This window comes from Electrophorus electricus, chromosome 6, assembly GCF_013358815.1.
Source record: "Electrophorus electricus isolate fEleEle1 chromosome 6, fEleEle1.pri, whole genome shotgun sequence".
Classification (NCBI taxonomy): Eukaryota; Metazoa; Chordata; class Actinopteri; order Gymnotiformes; family Gymnotidae; genus Electrophorus; species Electrophorus electricus.
In genome coordinates, this window is record NC_049540.1 from 27,887,034 (window position 1) to 27,911,948 (window position 24,915).

At 44.5% G+C, this 24,915-nt stretch overlaps 1 protein-coding gene across 2 annotated transcripts in view; it reads left to right on the forward strand.

The window, feature by feature from the left end:
* The window catches only part of cert1 (ceramide transporter 1), a 26,151-nt gene extending 1,453 nt beyond the window's left edge, over positions 1–24,698 (forward strand). The window contains exons 2-18 of one of the 2 annotated variants that reach the window (XM_027004254.2): positions 18–152; positions 10,713–10,829; positions 15,007–15,114; positions 15,698–15,836; positions 16,633–16,716; positions 17,318–17,475; positions 18,758–18,850; positions 20,173–20,259; positions 20,548–20,640; positions 20,873–20,944; positions 21,579–21,674; positions 21,992–22,124; positions 22,820–22,890; positions 23,195–23,323; positions 23,681–23,810; positions 24,154–24,289; positions 24,449–24,698. In XM_027004254.2, coding sequence (XP_026860055.2) covers positions 18–152; positions 10,713–10,829; positions 15,007–15,114; positions 15,698–15,836; positions 16,633–16,716; positions 17,318–17,475; positions 18,758–18,850; positions 20,173–20,259; positions 20,548–20,640; positions 20,873–20,944; positions 21,579–21,674; positions 21,992–22,124; positions 22,820–22,890; positions 23,195–23,323; positions 23,681–23,810; positions 24,154–24,281 — 1,773 coding nt within the window. In that variant the 3' untranslated portion in view covers positions 24,282–24,289; positions 24,449–24,698. The remainder of the gene's footprint in view (positions 1–17; positions 153–10,712; positions 10,830–15,006; positions 15,115–15,697; positions 15,837–16,632; positions 16,717–17,317; positions 17,476–18,757; positions 18,851–20,172; positions 20,260–20,547; positions 20,641–20,872; positions 20,945–21,578; positions 21,675–21,991; positions 22,125–22,819; positions 22,891–23,194; positions 23,324–23,680; positions 23,811–24,153; positions 24,290–24,448) is intronic. The other variant, XM_027004255.2, reaches the window with a different exon arrangement.
* The last annotated feature ends 217 nt before the right edge of the window (positions 24,699–24,915 follow it).

The following is a 24,915-nucleotide window of genomic DNA, read 5'->3' on the forward strand; positions in this document are numbered from 1 at the left end:
TTTTCCTGCATCATCAGTGGACAAACTACATCCATGGCTGGCAGGACCGATGGGTTGTGCTGAAGAACAACACCCTGAGCTACTACAAGTCCCAGGATGAGAGGGAGTATGGCTGCAGGGGCTCTCTGTGCTTGAGCAAGGCTGTTATCACGGTAAGCAGACCCTGCCTGCTGCTGCCACTGTGGTCAGCACTGTGGTTCACTACTGTGGGGCCAGTAGAAGCCCAGGGTTTGTCTGATCAGACTTCTAGATTCCTTGGCGCTAGAACTCAGATTCTTTATAGTTTCAAAACTCGGTGCTCACGGATGAGAGGGAAGGACAGAGATGGTGCATGTTCAGCTGCCAGCTATATGCCAGACACAAACAGAATGTGACCTATTTTCCTCCATTCACACATACATATACACACACACACACACACACACACACACCTGACAAGCGACTTTGCAACTTGGTGCATTGCCATTAGCACCTGGTACTGGTATTCTTATCAAAGATGACAAATATTGATTGAGGTGTGTGGTAGCCATGGCCAAATCTGATGAAGAACAGGGTTGCTATGGAAGGGGCAGTGTTTTTCCCCTCTTTGTTCAAAGGAAAATGTGTTGCTTGTGACTTGAGTCGACACTGATTTCAACAGAGAACGAGAAGTGAATGCGACATGTTGCGTTGAAGATTAACTAACTGAGTCAGGTGACGAGCACCACGTTGTGACGTGAAGGGAACATTTAAATGAGCAAACTTTGCCACCTCTGTCTTGCATAACTGCCAAAAAGGAGGGTGCGGTGCAAAGAGCAAAAGTTTAGTGGTCATAGTTGATTTAAAGGTATCTTGCCTGTAGTCTTTTACCCTTTCCCTTAAATGATTAAACCGCAAATTGTAAATGTTTGGGAATCCAGGGGCATGTTTTCACAGAAGCACAAGCTGCAGTCATTTGTATGTTTACTCCTGCACAGAACAGTGCTTCAAGCAGGTCTGTTGGAGAGCAGTGGGGCCTGACCTCAGTCCTGGAGCAAGGCCTGGTACATTTCCCTGTTCAAACACACCTGCTGAATCTGGGAATGAACCAATCATTTGAGTCAGGTGTCGTTTGAGGAGGGGAAATCCCCAGGCTACGCTACATTCTGGCACGTCCAGGACTGGACTCCCCAAATTAGAGCAAAGGTGTCATTTTCCAGTTCTGCAGAGCCACGGCGCAGGATGAGGTCTGTGAGCGTCCGCGGTTCAAACTGTCATTTTATAATTCAGGAGATGAATATGTGTATATATAATATAATATTCCATGTGAGTCAGTACTGTGTACTGTAGTAAGTTATGTAGAGATGTTGAAAATTCTATATAGTACACAAGGTTTCAGAGAAACAGGACATTTCAGACAGAGGTCCTTCATCAGCTGTACAAGGCCTTGCTTGCACAGCTGATGAAGGACCTCTGTCCGAAACGTCCCGTTTCTCTGAAAGGTTGTGTACTTCACCACAATTTTCAATATCTCTACATATGCTTTTCTTTTCTTTAGTGCTGCCACTTCTGAGATGAGAGTTGTTTTTAGAAGGAAAGTGCTGCTTAGCTGCTTGACATGCTGTTTGTCTGAAGAAGAGGGGCTGAAGAGCCGTTTCTGTACCCTTGCTCTCAGCTAGAGCTCTGGACATGACGGCTAACAACCACTGACACAATGGGCCATAATTGGAAGGTCTGAATAGTCTTTACTGTCCCATTGTTGGGAGGGTGGGTTTGTTAAACAAAACAAATTGTCACAGTTGGTATCTACTGCTCCTTTTTTCATCTTTCTTTTTCTTCCTTGTCTATCTCTCGCTCTCTCTCTGCCCCAGTTTCTCTGAGGCCCTGTTTTACATGTTGCAGTTTAAGAGTGAGAAAAGATTCTATAGGCTGTTTACTGACAGGCCGGTTTGAGGGCCACACCGAATAATCCTATGGGTGTGTTCCCTGCTGATCACTCACTGTGACTCCATATACACGCACTGACACACACACAGGCTGGGTTACGTTTAAGGTCTAGTGTTGCTTTATCCTCTGGTAAGGATGTGAGTGGAGGCAGGTGTAACCTGTGAAGCTGTATAGCTGTAGCCAAAAACAGAATCCAAATGAAATCCTCGCTGAATGCAGGTCAGCGTGGCCTCCTACTACACGGCCTGCTCTGTTCTTATGTGCTGATGTGTGCCCATGTGTGTCAGCTTAAAAGTAGAAGAGTGTGTGTGTGCGCGTGTGCACATGTCTGTCTGTCTCTGAGTTTAAGTCTGCACTTGGCTGCATGTGAGTCTGCATTTGAATGTGTGTCCATGTCTTTGCATAGCTGTGTACAATCTATGGTGGGTTTGAATGTTTCCGTGTGTGTGTGTGTGTGATATAAATTTGTGTTTGTTTTAAAAGACTGAAAATCTGTGTTTTAATGAACATCTTTGCTTGTCCTGCTCCCATAAAGGCCAGTTATAGCCCTGCTAGGAAGATCTGCATAGCACAACCTGAGGAAACCTGTGGGTGAAACCCACACTGGCTGACAATATGCATCTCTCTTATGAGCACTAACAAGAGTGTGTGTGTGTGTGTGTGTGTGTGTGTGTGTGTGTGTGTGTGTGTGTGTGTGTGTGTGTAAATAGCTTGAGGAACTGATCTGGACCTCACTGCATTTTTGCTGGTAATGGAGCTGGTTCAGCAAGTGCCATTTAAAACATCCCACACCTTAGTAATGATGTCATCGTAGTAATGATGTCATCCTTGGACATTTGAATACGTTATATTTATGGCATTTAGCTGACGCTTTTATCCTAAGTAACTTACAGTTCTGACTGAACACTACTTGAGCCGTTGAGGGTAAAGGGTCATGCTCAGGGGCCCAACATTGGCAATCTGGCAATGGTGCAGCTTGAACTGGCAACCTTCCGATTACTAGTCAGGTTCCTTAACCAATGAGCTACTGCTGCTCTAGTGACCTCATCTTCGTAACGACGTCATCTTTACGACATCGACTAGTCCGGATGCCCTGCTCTTGCTTTGTGCAGCCGCATGGAGGTGGCAGGAGGTGATGGGCTGGGAAGCCCTGCTCACTTCAGCATATCAGACGCTGTGTGTGTTGGTATACGTTGGCTTTGAAATGCGTGACGACGACGAGTCTCCAGCCGGGCCACGTCGCATGCTGTAAACACACTCCGGCCACTTTGTCTTCCCCCCAAAAAAAACAAATGTGCATGCTGGTGTACATGACATATAAACTAGCATAAACAGAACATGGAAATAAACAAGGTAAAAGAGAGAACATCGTAGCAGTTAATTTTGCAGATAAACCGGGCCCTGTAGAGAGGGTCTGAGGTGGTGGAGGCTGAACCTGAAGGTGTTGCTAGATGTGTGGAGGCTGTGGGCGTAGGGCTGGGAACAGGATTCTGCTCTCATTCGGAAGGGCCTGCTCCACTTTCAACTCCCAGCGATGGTGAACAATATCACACTGCATGCCAAGACGTGAAGCCTCTCTCTCTGTCTCTCACGTACTTGCTTTCTCTCTCTCTCTCTGTGTGTGTGTGTGTGTGTGTGTGTGTGTGTGTGTGTGTGTGTGTGTGTGTGTGTGTGTGTGTGTGTGTGTGTGTGTGTGGGGAGAGTGGACTTCGGATCAAAGGTCTTTTTCCCAGGGTCCTGTAAACAAGTCACTGTTTTCCCCTCGTCTCTCTTCAAAAAAAGTACAATGTCAGTGCAGTCTTTCTCTCTTTTGCTCCCCCCCCTTATTAAACACACCGCTTTAGTACTTTAATATGTTATGAGTGCCTGTGCAGAAATTGCTGTTTGAGGCCCCCGTGTGTGATTGCGTTAGTGCTGCAGAGACAAGCAAGAGACAGGTGGAGCATGCCAGGGGGCCGGGCTGGGTTATTACAAACCCTCCAGTTTGTTGTAAAGTGCTGCTAATCACACATGTTGGGGCAGGTACAGCTCTTGAGTTTTCTTACCACCCAAGTGTTAGTTGGGTAGTAAGAGAGAATGGACAGAAAGAAAGAAAAGGCGCATCCAGAGAAGAGCTGGTGGTGGGAGAGAAGAGACCTCAAAGGGTGTTCCTTCTGTCTGTAGATGTGCTGTGTCATCTCACAGGTCCGCGCAGTTCAGTGACAAGAAAGTGCAGAGTCTGAGCCCAGCCTTTGGCTGAAGCACAGGGAGATCGTTCCTGCTGTCAGGGGGCTCTTGCTTCTTTGTCCGAGTTTAATAGCTGAGTGACATTAAACCCACACCACTCTGAACTGATCTGGGATCAGCCCCACACACAGCTTCAACTTCGTTCTCAGTGACCGACTGCAGGCATGGCACAGTACAAACGTGCCCCAGTGTTCTGTAGTGCTACGTTTGTCCCGGGTCAGTGTACCAGCAGCGTTCCTCTGCTCCTGCTGTAGGGACTGCAGAGTTGCACACCTGAAGTGTGTCCCCAAATGTCCCTAAAGGCCTGTCTGTCTGTTCATTAAGTCTCTCAGAGCTGTGCATGTTTCTGAACTTTTATTTCTCTTGCTTTTGCATTTCAGAGGAGGTCTCTTTTTCTTTAAAGTGGCCTTTTAGCTGGCTGTACAGCTGTCTCTAACTGCTGAGTCAGGGTCCGTTTTGAATGGTTTCTCGTGACTGTTGGTGTCAGTTTGTGTGCAGGCAGTCTAGTCCCAGATTGGTGCAGTGGAGGTGGGATTTATCTCTGCTCAGTGGCCTGTTGCTGCTTTTGGCTGGTTTGTGGCATTTTAAAAAAGCATTTGTAGATTTCCTGCATTTTATACAGGCCTACAGTCAGGGAGAGAGGGAGAGGGAGACTGCATATTGAGGGGTACAGATTTGGGCAGGTTTCAAGGGCAGAGTGCAGAGGAGTGAAATGTTGCTTAAGTTGTTTTTTTATTTTATTTGATCTTTTTGTGCCAGCCATGATTAAACACAGCCACAAAGTTCATTGTAGTTAGCAGACTCTTGCTCTCTGACCGCCTAGAAGCCTTCGCCTCATCAGGGTGGCTCAGGGAGTTTCTGACCGTTTGTGCGTGGAACCGTTTCCCGGCCTTGTCAGTGCATAATTTCTTGCAGATGGAGAGATTTTTAATTACTCTGCAATCGTATCATAACAGATTTATTCTTGAATCTCAAATTTAATGTCATTTTTTCCCTGTGTTTGTTTTTTTCATTCAAGGTGTGGGGGAGGTTGTACATATTGATGTGTTGAATATTTGATGAAAGCAAGGCTGTTTGTAGACATGACTGCTGAACTGAATTGGAAAGTCAAGTGCGTTTTAAAATGAGAGAGAGAGACACAGAGGGTGGGTGTGTGAATGTGGGTGTGTGGGTTTGTATGCATGTCTTTTTTTCAAGTGGTGTGCAGTGCATGCCAAACCTCAGCAAGGCGATAAACGACCAGTTTCCCCCTCTCAAGGCTCGCCTGTGTGTGTGAAACTGTAATTGAGAATGGAGACTCACAAATAGCCACTGAGCCCTAATATCACTCTGTAGCTGCTGATGTGATTTCCTTTGTGTATTTTTGTCTCCAGATCAGTGTCATCACACTGACTGTTAGCTTGCTGCTGCAGACCTGCATTGTCCAGCCCCTCCTCTGGATCTCTGACACCTGTGATCCCCTAGAGGGGCTGTAGTTTAGTCTCTTTTCTTCTCTAATGTGCCTGTCTGAGAGTCCTCTAAAAACATGGGACTGATTTTCTCTGTTCCAGGTGCGAGAAAAGTGAAATCGCAAAATAGGGGCCGATATTTGGTACAGTTATCAGATAATGCAGCTTCAGGACCTCATTAATATGCAAGAAAGGTGAAGCATCAGTGTCTGGCCTGGCGCAGTGTGGCCTGGAGTGTGGAGTTGGAGTGCGGCACAGAGGGGGTGTGTGTTTCTGGCAGAGTGAGAGCTGGAGTTATCCTCTGAACCCGGCATCCCCATCCTGGGGCGAGTCTGAGTGAAACTGGAACTGGCTGCATCTTGGACCTCTAACAACAACCACCTAAACAGAGAGAAGTGTAAAGAGAGAGGAAGAAATGGACTGTACATGTAAATGCAGTGTAAAAAAAAACCCAAAACAAAACATTGTTTCAGCATTTCAGATGCAAACTGTGACCTGGACTTGTGAGAGAGAGAGAAAGAGAGAGATAAGCACTCCGAGCTCTAGCAGCAGGCCAGCGAGAGGAAAACACAGAGGTAGCTTAAGGAAGTGATGAAACATAGGACTCTTCTGCTGCTTGAAGCAGGAAACAGGATTCTGTTTCCTGCATCGCCCTTTCCCGTGTGTCCCTGCGTTTTGGTGGGGTCATGACCTGCACCTCTGACCTGTCGACCCTCTTTCTTTTTCTTCCCTTTCCTTCAAGTGCCCACAGCTCATCTGGAGCGGCTAAAAGCCCAGGTCATCCTATGTGTACACACACACACGCACACACATACAGACACACTTCAAAGTATGTGATCACTTTGCTTGGCAGAGCAGATGTGCTTTTTTTAAATTAAAATAAATTACTTCTTTATTTAGTTTGACTGCTTGCATTTGTTGGTTGGATATAACATAAGATTCTACTGAGAACGAGACTGAAGTCTCAGTATGGTTCCCCCACTATAAATAGCCTTTATGTAAATAAACAGTAACAGAAGGCTCTTGTTGGATGTGTGCTGCACTGTTTCATCTCGTCCATTTGTACAGCAGATCAGTGGGTCCAGGTTTGACTAGGTTGTGATGTTGGTCACATGGACCCTCCATCCATATGTGATGGGTTAACCCAATGGTTCGTGCCTCCTTTGTTGCCTGTTTTAATCCACAAGCTATGCCGTGCCACCCATCAGCATGACTGATCAAATCTGACTTATTTAAGTTTTAGGCTGTGGTAGTAATTTTATCAAACAAAGTCAGTGGTGATATCTTTCTGGTCCTGACATGTGGCGTAAGACAGCTAGACTTCACACCTGCTGAACACATTTAAGAGTAAGTTTTCCTTTTATATATTATGTATTTGTGCTTTACAGTGAGAAATTGAGCGCAATTTTGAGCTTCTATGTGTGCCCTTTCTGAGACTACATGGTGTGTATTGCAGGATGGTTTTTCCTTTTTGACATTTACAGTAATAAATGTTTGGGTAAAGTATCAGATATACTGTGCCAGCTGAACAGCTGTTTTAGAGTGATGGTTCATTTAATTTGTTAATTAAAATAACACGTGCATGTACATGGCTAGTCTGTCACCGTTTTTAAATAACAGCAGTGAAAACTGATCTTTCTGTCAGTGGTCTGCCAATGTGTGTATCTCTCTCTCTCTCTCTCCCCCTTCTTTCCTTGTATTTTGTGGTTTCACACGTGTACTGTATGGGGGCGGGGTGGATGGGGTAAGGTGGGGTTAGATCGATCCACCACAGATCGCGTCACTGCTTCTGGACTGCATCTGTCTACTCTTTCTTTTGCTCAGGCTCACAGGTGGAGAGGAACCTCAAACATATTCAGTATTTCAGTGTTCTCTCTCTCTGTTTCTGGATCGGTGATGTAGCTCATATCTGGTAGTTTTCCCCCCACTGTTTTGAGTTCAGGCTCTCACTCTGCTGCGGTCTTGTCTGCTTCTGCCCTGCCTTCTGCCCTGCCTTTTGCCCCTGTTTCACTGCAGCACGGTTTATGACTCGCATCCACCTCTTTACTGAAGAATAATGTACACACCCAGCATCTCCATAGTCTTGTGTAATGGGAGTTTTCCAGATAAGCCATGGTGTATGTGAAGCCAGTTCACGACACGTGGGTGTTTGGGGTGGGGGTGAGGGCACATCCGTGAGAGGTGTGTTATCTGATGCGTTGTCTCCCAGGTTGGTCCAGGTCAGGGGTGATGACCTTTTAGCCAGCAATTTGCTGAGGATTCCCAGCACCCCCATGCTCTTTCATTCCCAAACAGTGGACCTCCACCCTGAGGAACCCATCACATTTAGTTTACACACACACAGCCGCATTTAGTTAGGCTGACTATTTGGTAAGCTGCTGTTCTTAGACACTCAGGTATATTGAAGTGGCTTGTGTCTGTGGGTTCTGTTCACTGGTTCTGGGACTTGCTGTAAAATACCAATGGTAATTGATATCTGTAATCCTTGCCTTCAACAGAAGAGCAACTATTTTTCATGTTTTCAGCCAACAGTGTTAACACGGCGAGTAAGAATATACTTTAAAAGCAAAGCTAGACAGCCCAAGGTCGGCGCAGACACAGGTAGCTGTTTTTCAGATGTTTGAGCTACTCTTGATGTTGAGCTGGACTGTTGAGGTTTGTCACAGAGCCACAGGATCAGCAGGTCTGCACTTGCGTCGGCGGCCCATGCCACCCCTAGGATGTACAGTAGAAGCGGGAAAGGCTGGCACTTGGTGCTGGTTCCCGTGAACTAGGGAACCTTTTAAGAAACCTTCCCACTGGTTTGAGGACCCAGCAATTATCTGGAGTGTTCTTTAATTCAGAAATAGAAGTGATAATAAACTACATGACAGAATATACTCTTCTTTTGCAAATTTAGCTTTGTGGGGTTTTTTTCTTGTGTTTCTCGTGAGAACCATATCTAGGGTTGGGTATCAAAATCCAGTACCAATATGGTACCGGTTCCAGTATGATCAGTATCTATGGGACCAAACTGTAGCACACGTCTGTGCCACTGAAGTGACAATTCAGTGACAGTTTACATAATTTTTCCTAAACCACATCACCTAGACCTTTATTGCAACCTGGATGTGGTGTGAGCAGGTTGAGAGACGTTTGTGGTCATGTGTTTACGAATGCTGTTATCCTTGCTGTTTTGACTTCCAGTGTATGTTAGCAATGTTAGCAGCTTTTGTTCTAAACTAAAGAAGCAAAATTTAGACTTCAGACATGTCCTGGCCAATCAACTGTATCTGGTGTAAATGGACAATCTTGTAATTTTACATTTTTTTGCCAACAATAATCCTTTAAATTGGGCTGTAATTGAAATGCTTCACAGCTGTATTTATTTAGATTTAGATATTTATGGTGTTAATGTATTGTTCTCTTTGAAGTTCAAATATGCACAGACTCGCTAGAACGAGAGGAAGGGTTATAGCAAATGTTTTAGCATTGAATACTGAGGACACTACTGTGGCTGTCGCTAGTGTATAGACAGACCTTTTACTGAGGGTGTTGAATCCAGCCTCACCTTTTTGTTTGTGTGTGAGATTTATTGCTGCTCGCTTCTGCTGCTCCCCTAACACCCAGGTGTCCTTTAGTCTGTGTGTATGTGTCTATCTCTCTCTTATTCGCTCTTTTTCTTTCTGTGTGTGAGAATGTGTCTGTAAGTTTGTCCTTGAGCTGTAGCCATCATTCTGAGCTGTGTGTGAATGCATGTACACAGTTGAGCTGAGATTGCATCCATGTAGACCTGAGGTTTGGTGGCATCTGAGCAAAGAGTCTGTGTGTTTTACTATGCATGCAAGAGGATGGCAAAGAAATGAACTAAAAGGGCAGGTGAAGAGACATCCTGGTGGCATGAGAGGATGTACGGCAAGTTTAAAAAGAGTTTTCATTTTTATTGGGATTTCTTTGACCCTGTGTTAACTCCAGGATGGCTGTGTCTGACAATATGACCATCTGGCAGCATTTCTTTTGTGCACACACATCCCTAGTACTAATAATGTGCACAGGTGCCAGACCAAGGCCAGGAGGATTGTGAAGGACCCCACCCATCCCAACAATAGGCTCTTCTCTCTGTTGAGGTCAGGGAAGCGCTTTCACTCCCTGAAGACCAAGACAGAGAGACTGAAGAGGAGCTTCTTCCCACAGGCCATTCGGGCCCTGAATCAGGGAAACTGATAAACTGTGGGGACCACCACCATGTAACATAACTGTGTATATATATTCAATAACTGTATATATATTCAATTACCACCATGTAACATAAAAACTGTAAATATGTCTTCTTACAAAATGGATCTGTACATTCTGTACATTGTGTACATACACAACCATATACATTGTACATTGTGTATATAATCATAATATACACATATTGTACATACATTGTTAATATATTTTTGTACATATATAGAATATATATTCCTCTATGCACCCCTGTTTTCTTTTTCCTCAGTTTGGACAGAGCGCACTCAACCATTTCACTACGAGTTATACTGTGTATGACTATGTATGTGACAAATAAACCAAACTTGAAACAGAGGTACACATGCAGAAAAGGTCCTCCCCAAACCTCACACAGGGAAATATTATAGATTTCCAATCTCGTTTTGAGGGTCCTTGATGTTCATCCTCTGAGGCTACCTTGCCCCCCCCCCCCCTCTCTCTCTCTCTCTCTCTCTCTCTCTCTCTCTCTCTCTCTCTCTCTCTCTCTCTCTCTCTCTCTCTCTCTCTCTCTCTCTCTCTCTCTGTCTCTGTCTCTGTCTCTGTCTCTGTCTGTGTGTGTGTGTGTGTGTGGTTCCTCTGTTCCAGCTTGATGCCATGTAGCCCCATCATCTCCCACTGTCTATGTACCTCCTCCTCCTTTTCATAGTGAACCACTGGAAAAAAAACTGGGACTTTTATTAAAATAAACATGTTAAATGCTAAATTTGACAGTAGTGATATTGTCTAGTTATGTTTCTGCCTGTTGATCTATTGATTTGTCTTCATGTAAGTACATCTAAACTAAAAGCTCTCTTACTCGATCCTGTATTGTGTATTTCAAATTAAATTCTTTCTCTCTCTCTCTCTCCCCCCCCCCCCATTCCTTGTTGCTGTCCTCTCTAGCCCCATGAGTTTGATGAGTGCAGACTGGACATCAGTGTTAATGACAGCGTATGGTACCTGAGGGCTTTGGATCCTGAACACCGTAACCAGTGGATTGACTCCATCGAGCAGCACAGGGTGAGCTGGGTGCTACTTCACCAGCACTCTGTTATATTCACCACACCCACATATGATATCCATCTCACATAAACGCGCGCGCACACACACACACACACACACACACACACACACACTTCTTTGATTGCATCTACGATATCGGCACTGCTATTTACAGATTGTGTGGTTGACACAGTCATTAACAAACGCGTTTGTTTAGATTTACAAACACTGCGTTTGTCTGTGCAAAAGGCCTCCCAAGTTATTGCTCTTACTCTAAGTGGCAGGTGTTTATATGCATGTGAAATCACTATAAAGTAAAGCTTTAATGAGTGCGGTAAATTGTTAATGCAACTAAACATTAATGTTGTGCAGTGTGTTTTCCAGAGAGTTATGTTGAGATACGTAGGAGAACACAGATTTACCCCCCTTCCCTCCTCACCTTTAGAGAGAACTTTCCTGTGTATATATTGCCTATATTGTATACATTTTTGACAAATCTGTTTAGACTAGACACACAGGTAAAATATTATATATATTGCCAAAGAAGATTCCAGGTAAGTAACTGCAGTAAGAGATGTACATATTAAATATAGTAAACAAGGTTTTTGTCTGCTCATGAACTGTGTTGGCACATGTGCATTGTTTCTGGTTCTATGGCTCTGGTAGGCTCTAGTGGTTATGACCAGGTTTGTGAGTACCGCCGTTACCCAGGAAGCAGAGCCAAAGACCACATTTAATTAGAGCCCTGCTCCTCGTCCTGTCCAGGCCATCTGTCTTCCAACATTGGTGGAAGCCCAGCTCCTGTGATGTCATAATATTAGTGTTGTCATGGAGCTTGTGTTGCCGCGGGGAACCGCGGGTCATCACAGAGCTCAGATCCATGTGTGGAGGAGATGTGCGTTTTTTAAAGAACTCTGTAGGAATGTCTGGCGCGCGTGTTGCTTCTGCTGAACTGTTTCTTGAGTCATCGAGTGCTTAAGCCTTTTGAACAAACTGGGAAGCACCTGTGGCTGTGTTTCCAACACTAGACCTCTTATACAGTCCTACATGTGGAGAGGAATCTTGAAGGGGTCCTGCTGTTGTTGGTTAGTTAGTCAGTATTGGATCTTGCCACACCTATTGAGTCATATGCTCAGTGACTACAAACAGATGTCATTTTTACTCGCTCTGCAAATTGTCCACTTCTACAGTTTTGGCTCCAAGGCAGAGAGAGTGAAGTGTGTGGTCTGAGAGTACCTCATTGTAGTGGCTTGTTGCATACTTGCAGCACTTACACACTTGCAAGCTTGGTCATGCATGTGAGAGTCATGCCTGACTATCGTGTTAATTGATTCTTTCACCAGTTGACCGCTCTCTTTAAAAATCTGTTTGTTATATTGTAAATCATGTGCAAAATTCTGTCTGTTGGAGCTTGGTTAATTGTCTGCCAGCATAAGCGATTTACTGTGACTCCTCTGGAAAAAGTGCATCTCTTTAAACAGCAAGACTTTCACACTTGTTACAACTGAGAAACTTGAACTTAACATGAACTAAATAGATATTTCTGATGATAACAATGTTTTCTGAGAATGATCATTATTGTGGTAAGAGGCTTTGCTGAAGCTTTACGTTTGAACTGAGCAGTTTTCACAGTAATAAACTCTATAGTTTTATGTATTGTATTTGCTGATGGTTTGTATTGCAAAACAGAAACTGTATTAGTTCTGAGATCCATGCACGGAGACCACAGACGTGTAGAGAGAGTTGGATAAGGGAGCGCTCCCACAGTGCACAGAAACAGGAATGCAAAGGTCAAAGTGTGTGTGTGTGTGTGTGTGTGTGTGTGTGTGTGTGTGTGTGTGTGTGTATAACTACCCTGTGCTGATATACACGTAATATAAACTACTTGACAAACACAATAGGTGGTGTGTATTTTGAAAGGAAATATGAAAGTTAGTATTTGGGGTGTGTAGTGGTCGAGTGTGTTATTGTGAAGTTAAGTGCCCACACCCTGCTCCACACATGTGCTGCTGGATTCTTGGAGTCAACAGAAGGGGAACCCCCCCCCCCCCCACCACCACCACCACCACCACTTACACACACTTTATCTGTTCATCTGTCTTTATTACTCACTTTAAGCACAAGAGAAAATACACATGTACACATATGCAGTTAAGTACATGACTGCCTGGGCTATAAACTTTGTTTTCTATGATGTGCTTGTGCAGCATGAGTACTGCAATGTTATGCCCTGCTGCTGAGAGTCAGTCTGGTCTTGTGCTTTCAGACTTCTGTGTGTGTCTGTCTGTCTTCTATAACAGTTGGCCCATGTAGCATTACAGAAAGAATTATCATGTCACTTGGAGTTTGGACATTGCATTTGTCTAATGTTAGATGGTTGCTAGACGTTTGTGTGTGTGTGTGTGTGTGTGTGTGTGTGTGTGTGTGTGTGTGTGTGTGTGTGTGTGTGTGTGTGTGTGTGTATGTGTGTGAGAGTGCGCACATGCATGGTTTTTTTTTTGGTTTTTTTTTGTTTTTGTTTTTGTTTTTTAAGGATTCCCCAGTAAATGTGTTTGCAGTTATGGTAATTAAAAACCTAATGGAACAGAAATTTCAGTTCCAGAGCAAACCAGTACGGATTCTTCATAACAGCACAACACAACAGACCTCTGGGAAACCAGGCACCTCTGACTTGGATCTTGTGCAGTGTGTGCCATCCAGCATGTAGCTGGATTTATAGGACTTTGTGTGTTTCTTGTTGGATTTAGGTTTTTATGTATGTCTGTGTTGTATTGTGTTTTATCATGCTGTAGATCGTTCTGTGTTCCCTAGACATCAACACCATCGATCGCGTAACACTCACACAGGCTATTCTTGGCTTAATTGGATAATGGTGGATTTGGATTGAATTTTTGGATGTATGTGAGTCAGTAAGAGCCCTTTTCATTGGCTAGAATCATGGTAAGGTTGACTCGTGTTTACCACAAAGGTTATTTTCTGTCTTTGAACCGTAGTTACCTTGGGTTTTGCTGGCCAGTATAGAGGCTAAGCATACTACTACCACCTAGTGGTAAGGCCTCACCACTGCAAGGCTGTCATGTTACAGCTGTTCCTACATTTTGCATTTGAAATTATTATATTTTTTTGAAACATGATAAAATTCTGAATGCAGGCATTTGTACAGGGGAGGCTATACTCAAATTGGTGAAAATTGAGCTCTGATAACTATTCAACATGGATTAGAGGGGAGGGGGTGTTAGAGGAAGGATGGATTACTCTTTTTTTCCCTCACTTTTTAAAACATTTTCCTTTGACAATTCACCTTTTCACAGCTCAACAATCTATAAGGTCATGTAAGGACATCTGACCTGCTATTTATTTCCAAGACTGATTGTACCGCATTTCTGTTAGATAAATTGTTACTGTTCATTTTATTGTTTGATTTTCTGTTCTTAATGCAGACATGTTTGTGCAGAAATAGTTTGTAAAACACTTAACTTGGCGTTGGGTCAATAATCGCTACGATCATTTAAAATATTCTGCCGTGACCCAAACTGCCTGAAGCGCCTGTTTAAGAAAGCTCTGACTCCGAGTCGAAGCTCTGGCTTCGAGTCGGGAAGCTTGTCTGCTGAAAATGTATTATAAGACAAGGACACTAGAAGCCATTATTCTGAAATATTGACAGACAATACCCAGGTGGCAGTGTTAACTTTAGATCTGCAGTGGGGTTTGCTCAGTGATGCTGAGCTGTCCCAGACAGGTGTCTCCACCACACCCTGCGTTTGGTGGTGGGACTGCGCTGTTGAAATCTCCTCTGCCAGACCTACCTCACTAGCCCTACTAGAAACACACCCCACTGATGCAAGGCTGAGAGCTCTGGGAACAGACGCCCAGCTGGGGCGGGCGGGCGTGCGTGCGTGCGTGCGTGCGTGCGTGCGTGAGCGAGCCGTGGGTATCAGACAGGCAGAAGTGGTGGTCTGGGCTTGTCTCGTCATGCCAGTCATCTTCATCCCTCAGAAGGATAATCCTGTACTATTTTGGGATGTTATTTATGAGAAGAGCCTCTGGGAGGTTTTGGGAATTGCAGGGTGTTACGTATGTGCGTGTGTGAGGGTGTGTGACTGCATGTCAGTTCACGCTGCTCTCACTGGCGTATGTGCTGGCCTGTGTACTGGACACGAGTATCTGTGTTGACCTGTTCCCTCCCTGTGCCCAGGCCGAGTCTGGTTATGGTTCTGAGTCGAGTCTGCGGAGACATGGTTCCATGCTCTCTCTCACCTCTGCTACCAGTGGATACTCTGCCACCTCCACCTCCTCCTTTAAGGTGAGAACACACACACACTTACATTTTCATTTGGCAGAGGTTCTAATCCAGAACCTCTATATACCTGTGTTTATCTGTATGTCTGCTCCCTGTGAACACACTCGCGTGCGCACACACACCTCTTCACACTCTTTCTTTATTTCTGCCAAAACACATCTTTGTTCGTGCACCTGTGTTCACCACAGAAACTGCTTTTATTTCTCTGGCCTGAAGCTTTGGAATTCTCTCCCGCACTAGTGACCCTGTGTAGGCAGGCACATTGAAGAGGAACGCTCAGATTCTCTGTGAGAGGAGGCTTAGACAGCTGTTCAGATTAATGTTCATGTGTTTCATTAATCTGTGACTTCACTTTTATTTATTTTTTTTGTTCTTATTTGTTTTGGTCTTGATCTATTCAATTTCATGCTATATTCTGTTCCTTGCTTCATATCTATTGTTTTATCTTAATTTGATTTCATTTTGTTTCTATTTCATAATGCACTTTGTACACTTTGTTTAAAGTGCTATAAATAAAGCTTGTTATTATTGTTAAAGGCTTTCTTTAGTTGTGTGTACATGTTTTTGGGTGTGTGTTTGTGTGCAGAAGGGCCACAGTCTTCGTGAGAAGCTGGCTGAGATGGAGACGTTCAGAGACATTCTGTGCAGACAGGTGGACACGCTGCAGAAATACTTTGACGCCTGCGCCGATGCAGTGTCCAAGGATGAGCTGCAGAGAGACAAGAGTAAGTACAAGAGTGGGGTCAAACACTGATGCACCACTACACACTGCTCTGTGGGACATGGTTAGTGGTGGGGCGGGTGGATGAGGTCTGTGGAGTTGAGTACCGTGTGCAAGTCACTGAAAGATTTTGGCAAAGCTGTTGATCCCACAATCTCATGCGCTAGTATCTGCTCACTTTCGCTCATCTTTCCCTTGTCTCTTTCTCTCTCTCTCTCTCACTCTCTTGTTCTCTTATAGCCTTATTGTTTTGCTTTCAACATCCCTCCTGTTTTTTCTCTTTTTTTGCTCCTCTCCCTCCATCTCTCTCTGCAACCTTCTCTTGCGCTCTCTCTCTCTCTCTCTCTCTTGATCTTTCTTGCCTTTAGCAGCACAAGAGTGCCTGTTGAGCCACACATACAATCAGCCCTTCTTTTGCTCACTCAGTACACCCCCTCTTCATCTCACTCTTACTCTCTCTCGCTGCTGATCTTTCTCCTTTCCTCCCTTCCTTTCTCCTCTTCTCACATTTCCTCTTTTTCTTTCTCTCTTCCTTTCACCTTTTTCTGTTTATTCCCTTCATCCTCTTTTCTACCCCGATCAGTCTCATCTCTCTGTGTGCGTGTGTGTGTGTGTAGATGAAGCTAGCGCATTGTAGTTCTCTGTGGTACAGTGGGCGTCCACATTTGCTCTCACTATGCTGCCAGCTGTTCCATCAGCGCCACACAGTGCCTAGCGCTGACGCGTGTGTGTGTGTGTGTGTGTGTGTGTGTGTGTGTGTGTGTGTGTGTGTGTGTGTGTGTGTGTGTGTGTGTGTCCAGTTGTGGAGGATGATGAGGATGATTTTCCAACCACTCGCTCTGATGGCGAATTCCTGCACAACCACAACGGGAGCAGAGAGAAGTGTAAGTTCATTATGCACGTCTGTTCAGTATCTAGCTCCTGTCACCTGGTAATGGAAGCAGATTTGCTGCAGCCTGGACTTGGACTGGGTTTTGAAGACTGTACTGGAGATTTCGTGAGGCAAGGTTAAACACACAGCAGAATAATCAGTACTGAATCTTCTATAAAACGTTTTACTTGCTGCTGACAATAGTGTGCTATTTAACCCTAGTGTTCTCGCGTTTGATTTATTATTGGCCGATACATATATATATATATTGGTGTAGTGTGAATGTCTTCTGTGAGATGCCAGATCTCCTGAGATGTGCACAGGGTAATGTTGCCTGTATTCAATGCCTTAAATTGTGTGAACATCTCTGTAGCTACTCTAGTGTTACGCCAGTGCAACACGAATGTGCCGGCTCAGTTCTTTTGAAGTAATCTGATCAGCTATTGTGTGGCATCGCACCATGGTATCAAATTACAACTGACAATTCAGGCTATAATTCAGGGTTGTGGTGTTGGTCATGTGACCTGCACTATAAGTCAGTGGTGCCGTTGAAAGAATATCTCTCTCTCTGTCTGTCGCTCAGTTGATAGCTAATGACCTGGCTGTCTCTCTAGTATTCCAGTCTCTAAGCACCAAGGGCATAAATGGAATAGATTTTAAAGGGGAGGCCATCACCTTTAAGGCTACTACGGCAGGCATCCTGGCCACACTGTCTCACTGCATCGACCTGATGATGAAGAGGGAGGACAGCTGGCAGCGGAGACTGGACAAGGTACAACACCAACATGGACCCCTACCTCCCCTGTTAAAGCCTCGTGCAAGGCAGCTGGACGTTAGCAAGCCCTCTAGTGGCTGATTTTGGATATGGCAGAGTATCGGGAGTATCAGGATTCTACCAAGACACCCTTATGTCCCAAATAGCTGTTCTACGGTCAATTCTTGTTCCTCTTCATTAGTGTGTGAAAAACAGATCTTGATCAAGATCAGCAGTCATACATTTTTATGTTTGCTATATTTGTGTAACAATTATGCCTAATTGCAACTTGTCAAATTTTCAGCTAATTCTGTAAACAAGTGAATGAAAATGGTATCTCCCCCTGTAGATTGGAAGTTAAAACTGGAGGCAGAGAGAAACTACATTTTATTATGTTTTCATATGCTGCTTGTAAATCTTTGATTAACAGTGAAGCTGACACACATAAATGGGCTTACTTTGTGGGTAAAATCACTGAACTCCCACTGAAAGTGGTGTTTTGAGACATTCCTCTCCCACTAACCACCACACAAGGCTAGCATTCTGTTATCACTGCACAAAGTTACTTTTAGAGCCAGATTGTTGATCTCCCTAATAACACAAAGTGCTTGTGTGGGGCGGCAGTGCACTGTAAGCACACTGCAAAATTTGACAATTTTCTATTTAACATGCTGGGGGCAGACAGCTGAAATTAGTGCTAAGTAGGTGTTGTAGGTGGTGGTGTGTTGCAGTTGGCACACAGGGATTCCTGGAGACTTTTGCTGTGTTTGTGCTTTTTTCGCTCCATTCTCTGACTAGCACTGGCAAAATGGAAGACCTTGTCTACTGAAAGAATGATGATTTTGTTCTACAGAATGAAGGGTCGTGTGTTCTAGAGCTCTGAGGGCTTTGCCCCTGGTTCTAGAGCTCCGAGGGCCTTGTCCCCGGGTCTAGAACTCTGGGGGGCCTTGCCCCCGGGTCTAGAACTCTGGCTACTGCATTACAGGCATTGCAATACCTCAGTACAGCTGCACTGTCTGCTTACAGACTGAGAAGGTAAATCTTTGCATGGCTCACAATATTAGCTATGTGAGAGAAGAAGGGTAAAATAGTATAATCTATAAATCTTGCACTCACTCACACTCTCTCTCTCTCTCTCTCTCTCTCTCTCTCTCTCTCTCTCTCTCTCTCTCTCTCAATCTCCCTCACACCCTCCCACCTACTCCATCCATCTTCTTTCTCCCTTTATGCTTTGCTCTCGATCATTCTTTCCTCCTCTTTCTCATTTGTTTCTTACATTTTTTCTTTTCTATCTCTATAGGAAACAGAGAAAAGGAGGAGAATTGAGGAGGCCTATAAAACAGCACTGTCAGAGCTGAAGAAGAAATCCCATTTCGGAGGCCCAGACTATGAGGTGGGCTTTGTGTCTATTAAATAACCTTCATGTGTTCACTGGACACCTCGAGCAGTGGTGTCATTTGATAAATTGAACTTTGCAATTGGAGCATGTTGTAGTATTCCTGTCTGGTACAGAGCAGTTCTTTAGTGACATCAGGTTCATTCAACTGTCTGTAAGCAATGGTACTGCCAGGTGAATTTGTTTTGCTATATGTTCAACCTTCCTTGACTTGCATCCTAGCTCACATTTTTAAATCAATCACAGAATGTCCATTTTCATGCCAGCACAGCTACACTGTTGTGAACCGCTGACCCCATGCTCCTGTCATCTCTTGAGGATCTTCACATTCAGTTTCCGTCTGAACGTGAAAGACTCCTGCGATTATGTGTTCACTGGGAGACCAACCTGTAGTCTGCTTGTTCTCTTTGGCCTCTTTGTCAGGTCTTGGGTTTTGGCCTTGGGGCAACATGATTCCAGAGTCATTTTCCCTTTCAAAACCACCGGTACAAGATGTTTTAGTGCAGCTGTGAAGTTCTTTTCATGTCTCCTGTCTTCTGCTGCATCATTGGTTAATATGATTAGAGACAATTCTAGAGGCTGGCCCGGGTGCAGAAACCATGACATCACTTCACTTTATAGGAGTTTTATAGGAAGGACAGAAAGAAAACCCTCTGGATCACCTCTGTGTTTGTGTTTAATCTTGTCTGTGAGGACATCAGTTATGATCAGTAGATTGCTCCAGATCTCTAGAGGGCGCGGACCATTTTCCGTGCCAGTTGCATTATGGGCTTTACTGCATTAACCATCTATAACCTCAACAGCTGCCGGGTTTGTTCTCCTGCTAGCGGAATACACAGATATTTGAAATCCTTCATTTCAATGTGCAACTTGCTATGCTTAGGTTCTGGTCTTTGGAAAAAAAGACCCAAGTTCAGGTCACTGTAGATTTGCAAGTCTCCTGTTGGATCATGCCTGCTGATTCCAGGCAGGGAAGTGATAGTGTAGTGTTAGTCTGCACAACATGGCTTCTCTTTCTATATGTTTAAGTGTTTAAACCTTCTGGGGTCCTCTCAGAATGATGTAGGTCTTGAATTACACCAGTGTGATCAAATGTTCCCACAAGTACCTGCCAAAAATAAGGGACATTTAGTGTTTTTGATTCTGTTTAATCGTTTTGTCCTTGATGAGCACTGCTTATGGATGTGATGTGGTCCCAGAAGTGGCAGGACACTGTTCATCGCTCGCAGATGTGTGGCTGTCATGGTTTGTTCGGGTCTGGTTTTGGTGCCTCGTTCTTAACTCCTGTGTTCTGCTCTGTTCTTTCCGCACCCCGCCAGGAGGGTCCCAACAGTCTGATAAATGAAGACGAGTTCTTCGATGCTGTGGAGGCGGCTCTTGACAGACAGGACAAAATAGAGGAACAGGTGTGTTACCATGGCGAGCTTCCCTCCTCACACCTTTCCAGTGGCAATCCACGGTATCCAGGCAACCCCAGGCCTGGGTTTGGGCTCCAATCAGAGTTCAGCACTGCAGGAAATATATAACGAGTGCTTTTAATTTATTGGATCTGTTGGGCAAGCTGTTAAAAATTTTATGAATACTGCAACAGATGCGACAACACCATTATTTATTACGCATTATGTTGTCTGTCTGTATGTGTCTGTACCTGTTTGCCTGTACACCTGTGCTTGTCTGTGCGGGCGTGTCCTTAGACACACACGGAGAAGTCTCGGGTCCACAGGCCTAGCCCCATGCCTTCAGCAGACGTCTACTCCACCATGGGCACCCACCGATTCGCTGAGAAGGTGAGGGATGCTTTTCCTGATTGGTCCGACTGAATGCCCTCACGAGTTCCCTATGCTTTCCCTCTTTGACGTTGGTTACGTTCTCGGTACTTCCCTCTCGTTTGTCTTTGTCTTCTCTCGACTGTCTTGAACTTTTCATTTCACGACTGCATAACCATAAATGTCCTTCACTTCCTTTCCATCCTTCTCTCCTTCTCTCCCTCTCTCCCTCTCTCCCTCTCCACCCCCCCAGTCCTCCACTCCACCCTCCTCCCATCTAGCCTTCAGCCCCCCTCTTCACCATGAGCACAGGTTCAGTGCTGAGGTAACAGCGCCTCCTAACTCACAGGCTGTCTAACCGTGCGCTCTGCCCCACTGCTTGCGCACAGGCAGTTAATTGTAATGGCATGCCACAGGAGCAGACGCGTACACGTGTACATCGGAAATGGCTTATTATCAAAATATTGATCAAAGGGATGTTAATCAAACAATTTAAGAAAGTGCTGTTATGCTAACTGGCTGCAGTCTTGCCTTCATGTGTCACATTGTGTGGTTGAACTATTCCTTTGATCGATTAGTCGTCCTCGGTGCTGCGGTAATCCCCTGCTTTTTAAACGTTATCTGTTTTGTTTAAGAAAACATATGTGGTACTACACGTGTGGTAGAAATGATGCCTGTTAATGACATGCATTTACATCTGTTAATGAGGTGTATTTACGCCTGTGGCTTAATATGCATGAAGCTTGGGTTTTGTTTGTCTAGCATTGGTAGTAGCAAAGTCTTGGTGGAATGAATCCTTTTAATAAATGGCGTCTAAACACTCGCGCCTGACTTTTGAGTTATTTTACACTTGCTTCAAGTGTAAACTGGCTGTTGGTGTGTCTGAGAGACATCGCTGATTGGAAATTATCGCTGATCCTCACCCTTCCTCTTCCTCCCTCTGTTCCTGTGTCTGATAGGTGGAGGAGATGGTGCAGAGTCACATGACTTACTCCCTTCAGGATGTAGGCGGAGATGCTAACTGGCAGCTGGTGGTGGAGGAGGGTGAGATGAAGGTGAGAGTGTGAGGAGGAGGAGGCGGTTTCTAGAATTCACCTCTCTGTGCTTTCAGGCTGGTCAGCCGTGCTACTGGAACGTGACTCCTCTCGGAGTTTCGGACACAGATCTAACCCTCGTTCTTTTCTCTATCGAGTAACAGCATGGTGTTATTATGGGCTAAAAACATTATTTACATTTAGCTCAAAAATACCAAACCATTTGATTTCTTTTTCACTGAATAATGCACAGAGATCACCTAAATGCTCTTGGATGTTTTTGTGTGTGTGTACGTGTTTGTGTGCATCTGTGTGTGTCTGCGTGTGCACATGTGCAGGTGTACAGGAGAGAGGTCGAGGAGAACGGTATTGTACTGGACCCTCTGAAAGCCACGCACGCAGTGAAGGGTGTCACAGGTCACGAAGTCTGCCACTACTTTTGGGACACGAATGTCCGCAATGACTGGGAGAGTGAGTATGTGTGTGTGTGTGCGCGTGTGTGTGTGTCCTTCACACACACACAGGCTCTCATATGGACATTCTTTTTTGAGGGAGTTAAAATGGCCAGATTTCAGCACTCATCACTGTCCCCAGTGTGAAGGACACATCTGCTTGTGCACAGACGCATGAAGCATGCGACCACTCATAGATGACGGTGTAAGACACTCAACCCCATGATTCCTTGTTCTCCTTCAGTCCAGAGCTTGAAGATCTCAGCTCTCCCAGCTCATGTCCGGCAGGTTCTCACTCGTCTGGATAATGCCCTCCTGCTTCTAATGTCTCTGTAATGAACTTCCTTCGCCACTCCACTTGGATCAACTTTGGGTGGCTTTGTTCAGAGTTTGATTAGGACTAGTCAGTGTGCCTTGCCTGGAGGCCACAGGAGCGGACCTAGGGGACGTAGGGTGGTTAGCCCAGCAAAGCCCGGTTTTCCATTCTAAACACTTCCCAACATTCCAAACACTTCCCGACATCAACACACCAACCCAGTGTCACATGCGTCAGAAGCTTGGTGTTGTCTGAGTTGGTAGTAAACACAGATGTGGTCAGAGAACATACCGTTAACAACGTTGTCCCCTAATGTCAATTATAGTCAATATATGTTCATCAGGTTTAGTAATAATCCTTGTTTTTCTTTTTCTTTTAAAAAAAAAAAAAAAATCCAGCTACTGTTGAAAATTTTAACATCGTGGAGACACTGTCAGATAATGCCATAATCGTCTACCAGACCCACAAGGTAAGGGCAGCAGTCCGTTCTTCAGTTCTGTTTCTGAATCTGCTTGTGATTGGCTGGCGTGTCTTCTGAGGTGTTTGGCTCGGTGTTTTCTCTTTGTGTTCAAACACGCCTCTGTCCTTTAGACTCTCAGCTCGGTCCATGTGCGTTTCATCTAGCTCTCATTTACCACCGACTTGCATTTCAAATGTTCTTTGCTCACCCTTCCAGTTCAGCAGCTCTTTGGTCAGTTTTTGACTGTTTCTGATTGGTTAACCCTGAATGTTGACCCTGATTTGTTTTCTGTTTGCTTTTCCCTGTCCTGAAGAGGGTGTGGCCTGCGTCACAGCGGGACGTGCTGTATTTGTCAGCGATCCGTAAGATCCTAGCCAACAATGAGAATGATCCCGACACGTGGATTGTTTGTAACTTCTCTGTCGACCACGACAACGCCCAGGTAAGAGCCTCTCTTAGAGTGGCTGAGTCTACGTGTGTGTGCCGGTTCTGCCAAACATGACATTCGTGCTATAGTTGTAGTGACACCATGTTACTCTGGAACTGAGAAGAGAAGGAAAGAAAAGGCAAAATAAAGGATAGCCAGGTGACACTCGGAAAAAGACAACTTACACTAATTAATTCATGTATTTTAGTTTTTTCATTCTAATAAGGGCTTTTGGCATTTCAATACTTAAGGAAACCTATTGCAAATAAAATCATGGCTAGTGTACTGCTCCACCAAGTGTTACTGAACTTCTTTCCTAATAACGTGGTCTGAAGGCTTCGGGGTTATTGTGTGATGTATTCTCCATTATAGCCAAGCAGCAGGTGCGTGCGTGCCAAAATCAACATTGCCATGATCTGCCAAACCCTTGTCAGCCCACCAGAGGGCGACAGAGCGATCAGCAGAGATAACATCCTGTGCAAAATCACATACGTTGCCAATGGTGAGAAGACACTTTTAATAGTGATTAACACCTCCACTATTTGAGTACTTATGCTTGACTTTTGCTTAAAACAAGTATTTAAATGAAATGGCTGAAAAATATTTAATTAAAACATGCATTATTTTAGGATATAAAATATTCCTGATTAATTATATTGATTGTTTGCCAGATGACAGATTAAGCCCAAACCCCCACTAAAAAGTGTGTTTTAATGGAGATTCATCATTGGTTCTGCAGTTTAGGTCAAGACTAGCCGAAGTCAACCCAGGAGTATAAACGTTAATGTGGTGTTGTGTAAATGTTGCATGAATGGTTAAGTCCATGTCATCACCCTCTGGCACAGTGAATCCTGGTGGTTGGGCCCCAGCATCTGTACTAAGAGCAGTGGCGAAAAGAGAGTATCCCAAATTCCTGAAGCGATTCACCTCCTACGTGCAGGAGAAAACTGCCGGCAAGCCCATCCTCTTCTGAGCGTCCAGGTACCTCGGCCAGATCCCTCTCGTGTTGTCTCGGATGGGCTCAGGAATCCACAGGAATGACTTGTTACTTACCTATTTGCCTTGTAGGGGAGAAAGAAATTCACCTTTTCAGTGGGGTGTGTGTGGGGGGGTGTGTGGGTGTGTGTGTGTGTGTTCCAGAGTGTGCAGCATCTTCTCCACTCTTCCAGCTGCAGTGTCTCATGGAAGTGTGAAAACCTCACTGCGTCTCCTCTTCTCCAGACTGTTTGAATCCATGGCTGTCACAAGAAACTACATTTACCCATAAGTCCTTCATATAGGTTTTAAGCTTTAGGTTTTCCTAAGGCTTTAATGCATTAGCTGCACAGAGAGGACTACAAAGGTTGCCACATATGAATGTTTCTTCTGTAATTTCTGGATGGATTGGTGGGGGGGGGGGGGGATATTTTATTTATATATATATATATATATATATATATATATATATATATATATATATATATATATATATATATATATATATATATATATATATAGTGCGAGAGAGAAAATATAAATAACGCGTGTGTGTATAAGAGAGGCAGATAAGTGGTTTATCATTGTAATTTTCAAATACAGAAACCCGATTTAGTGAGGCTTTTTGTTTT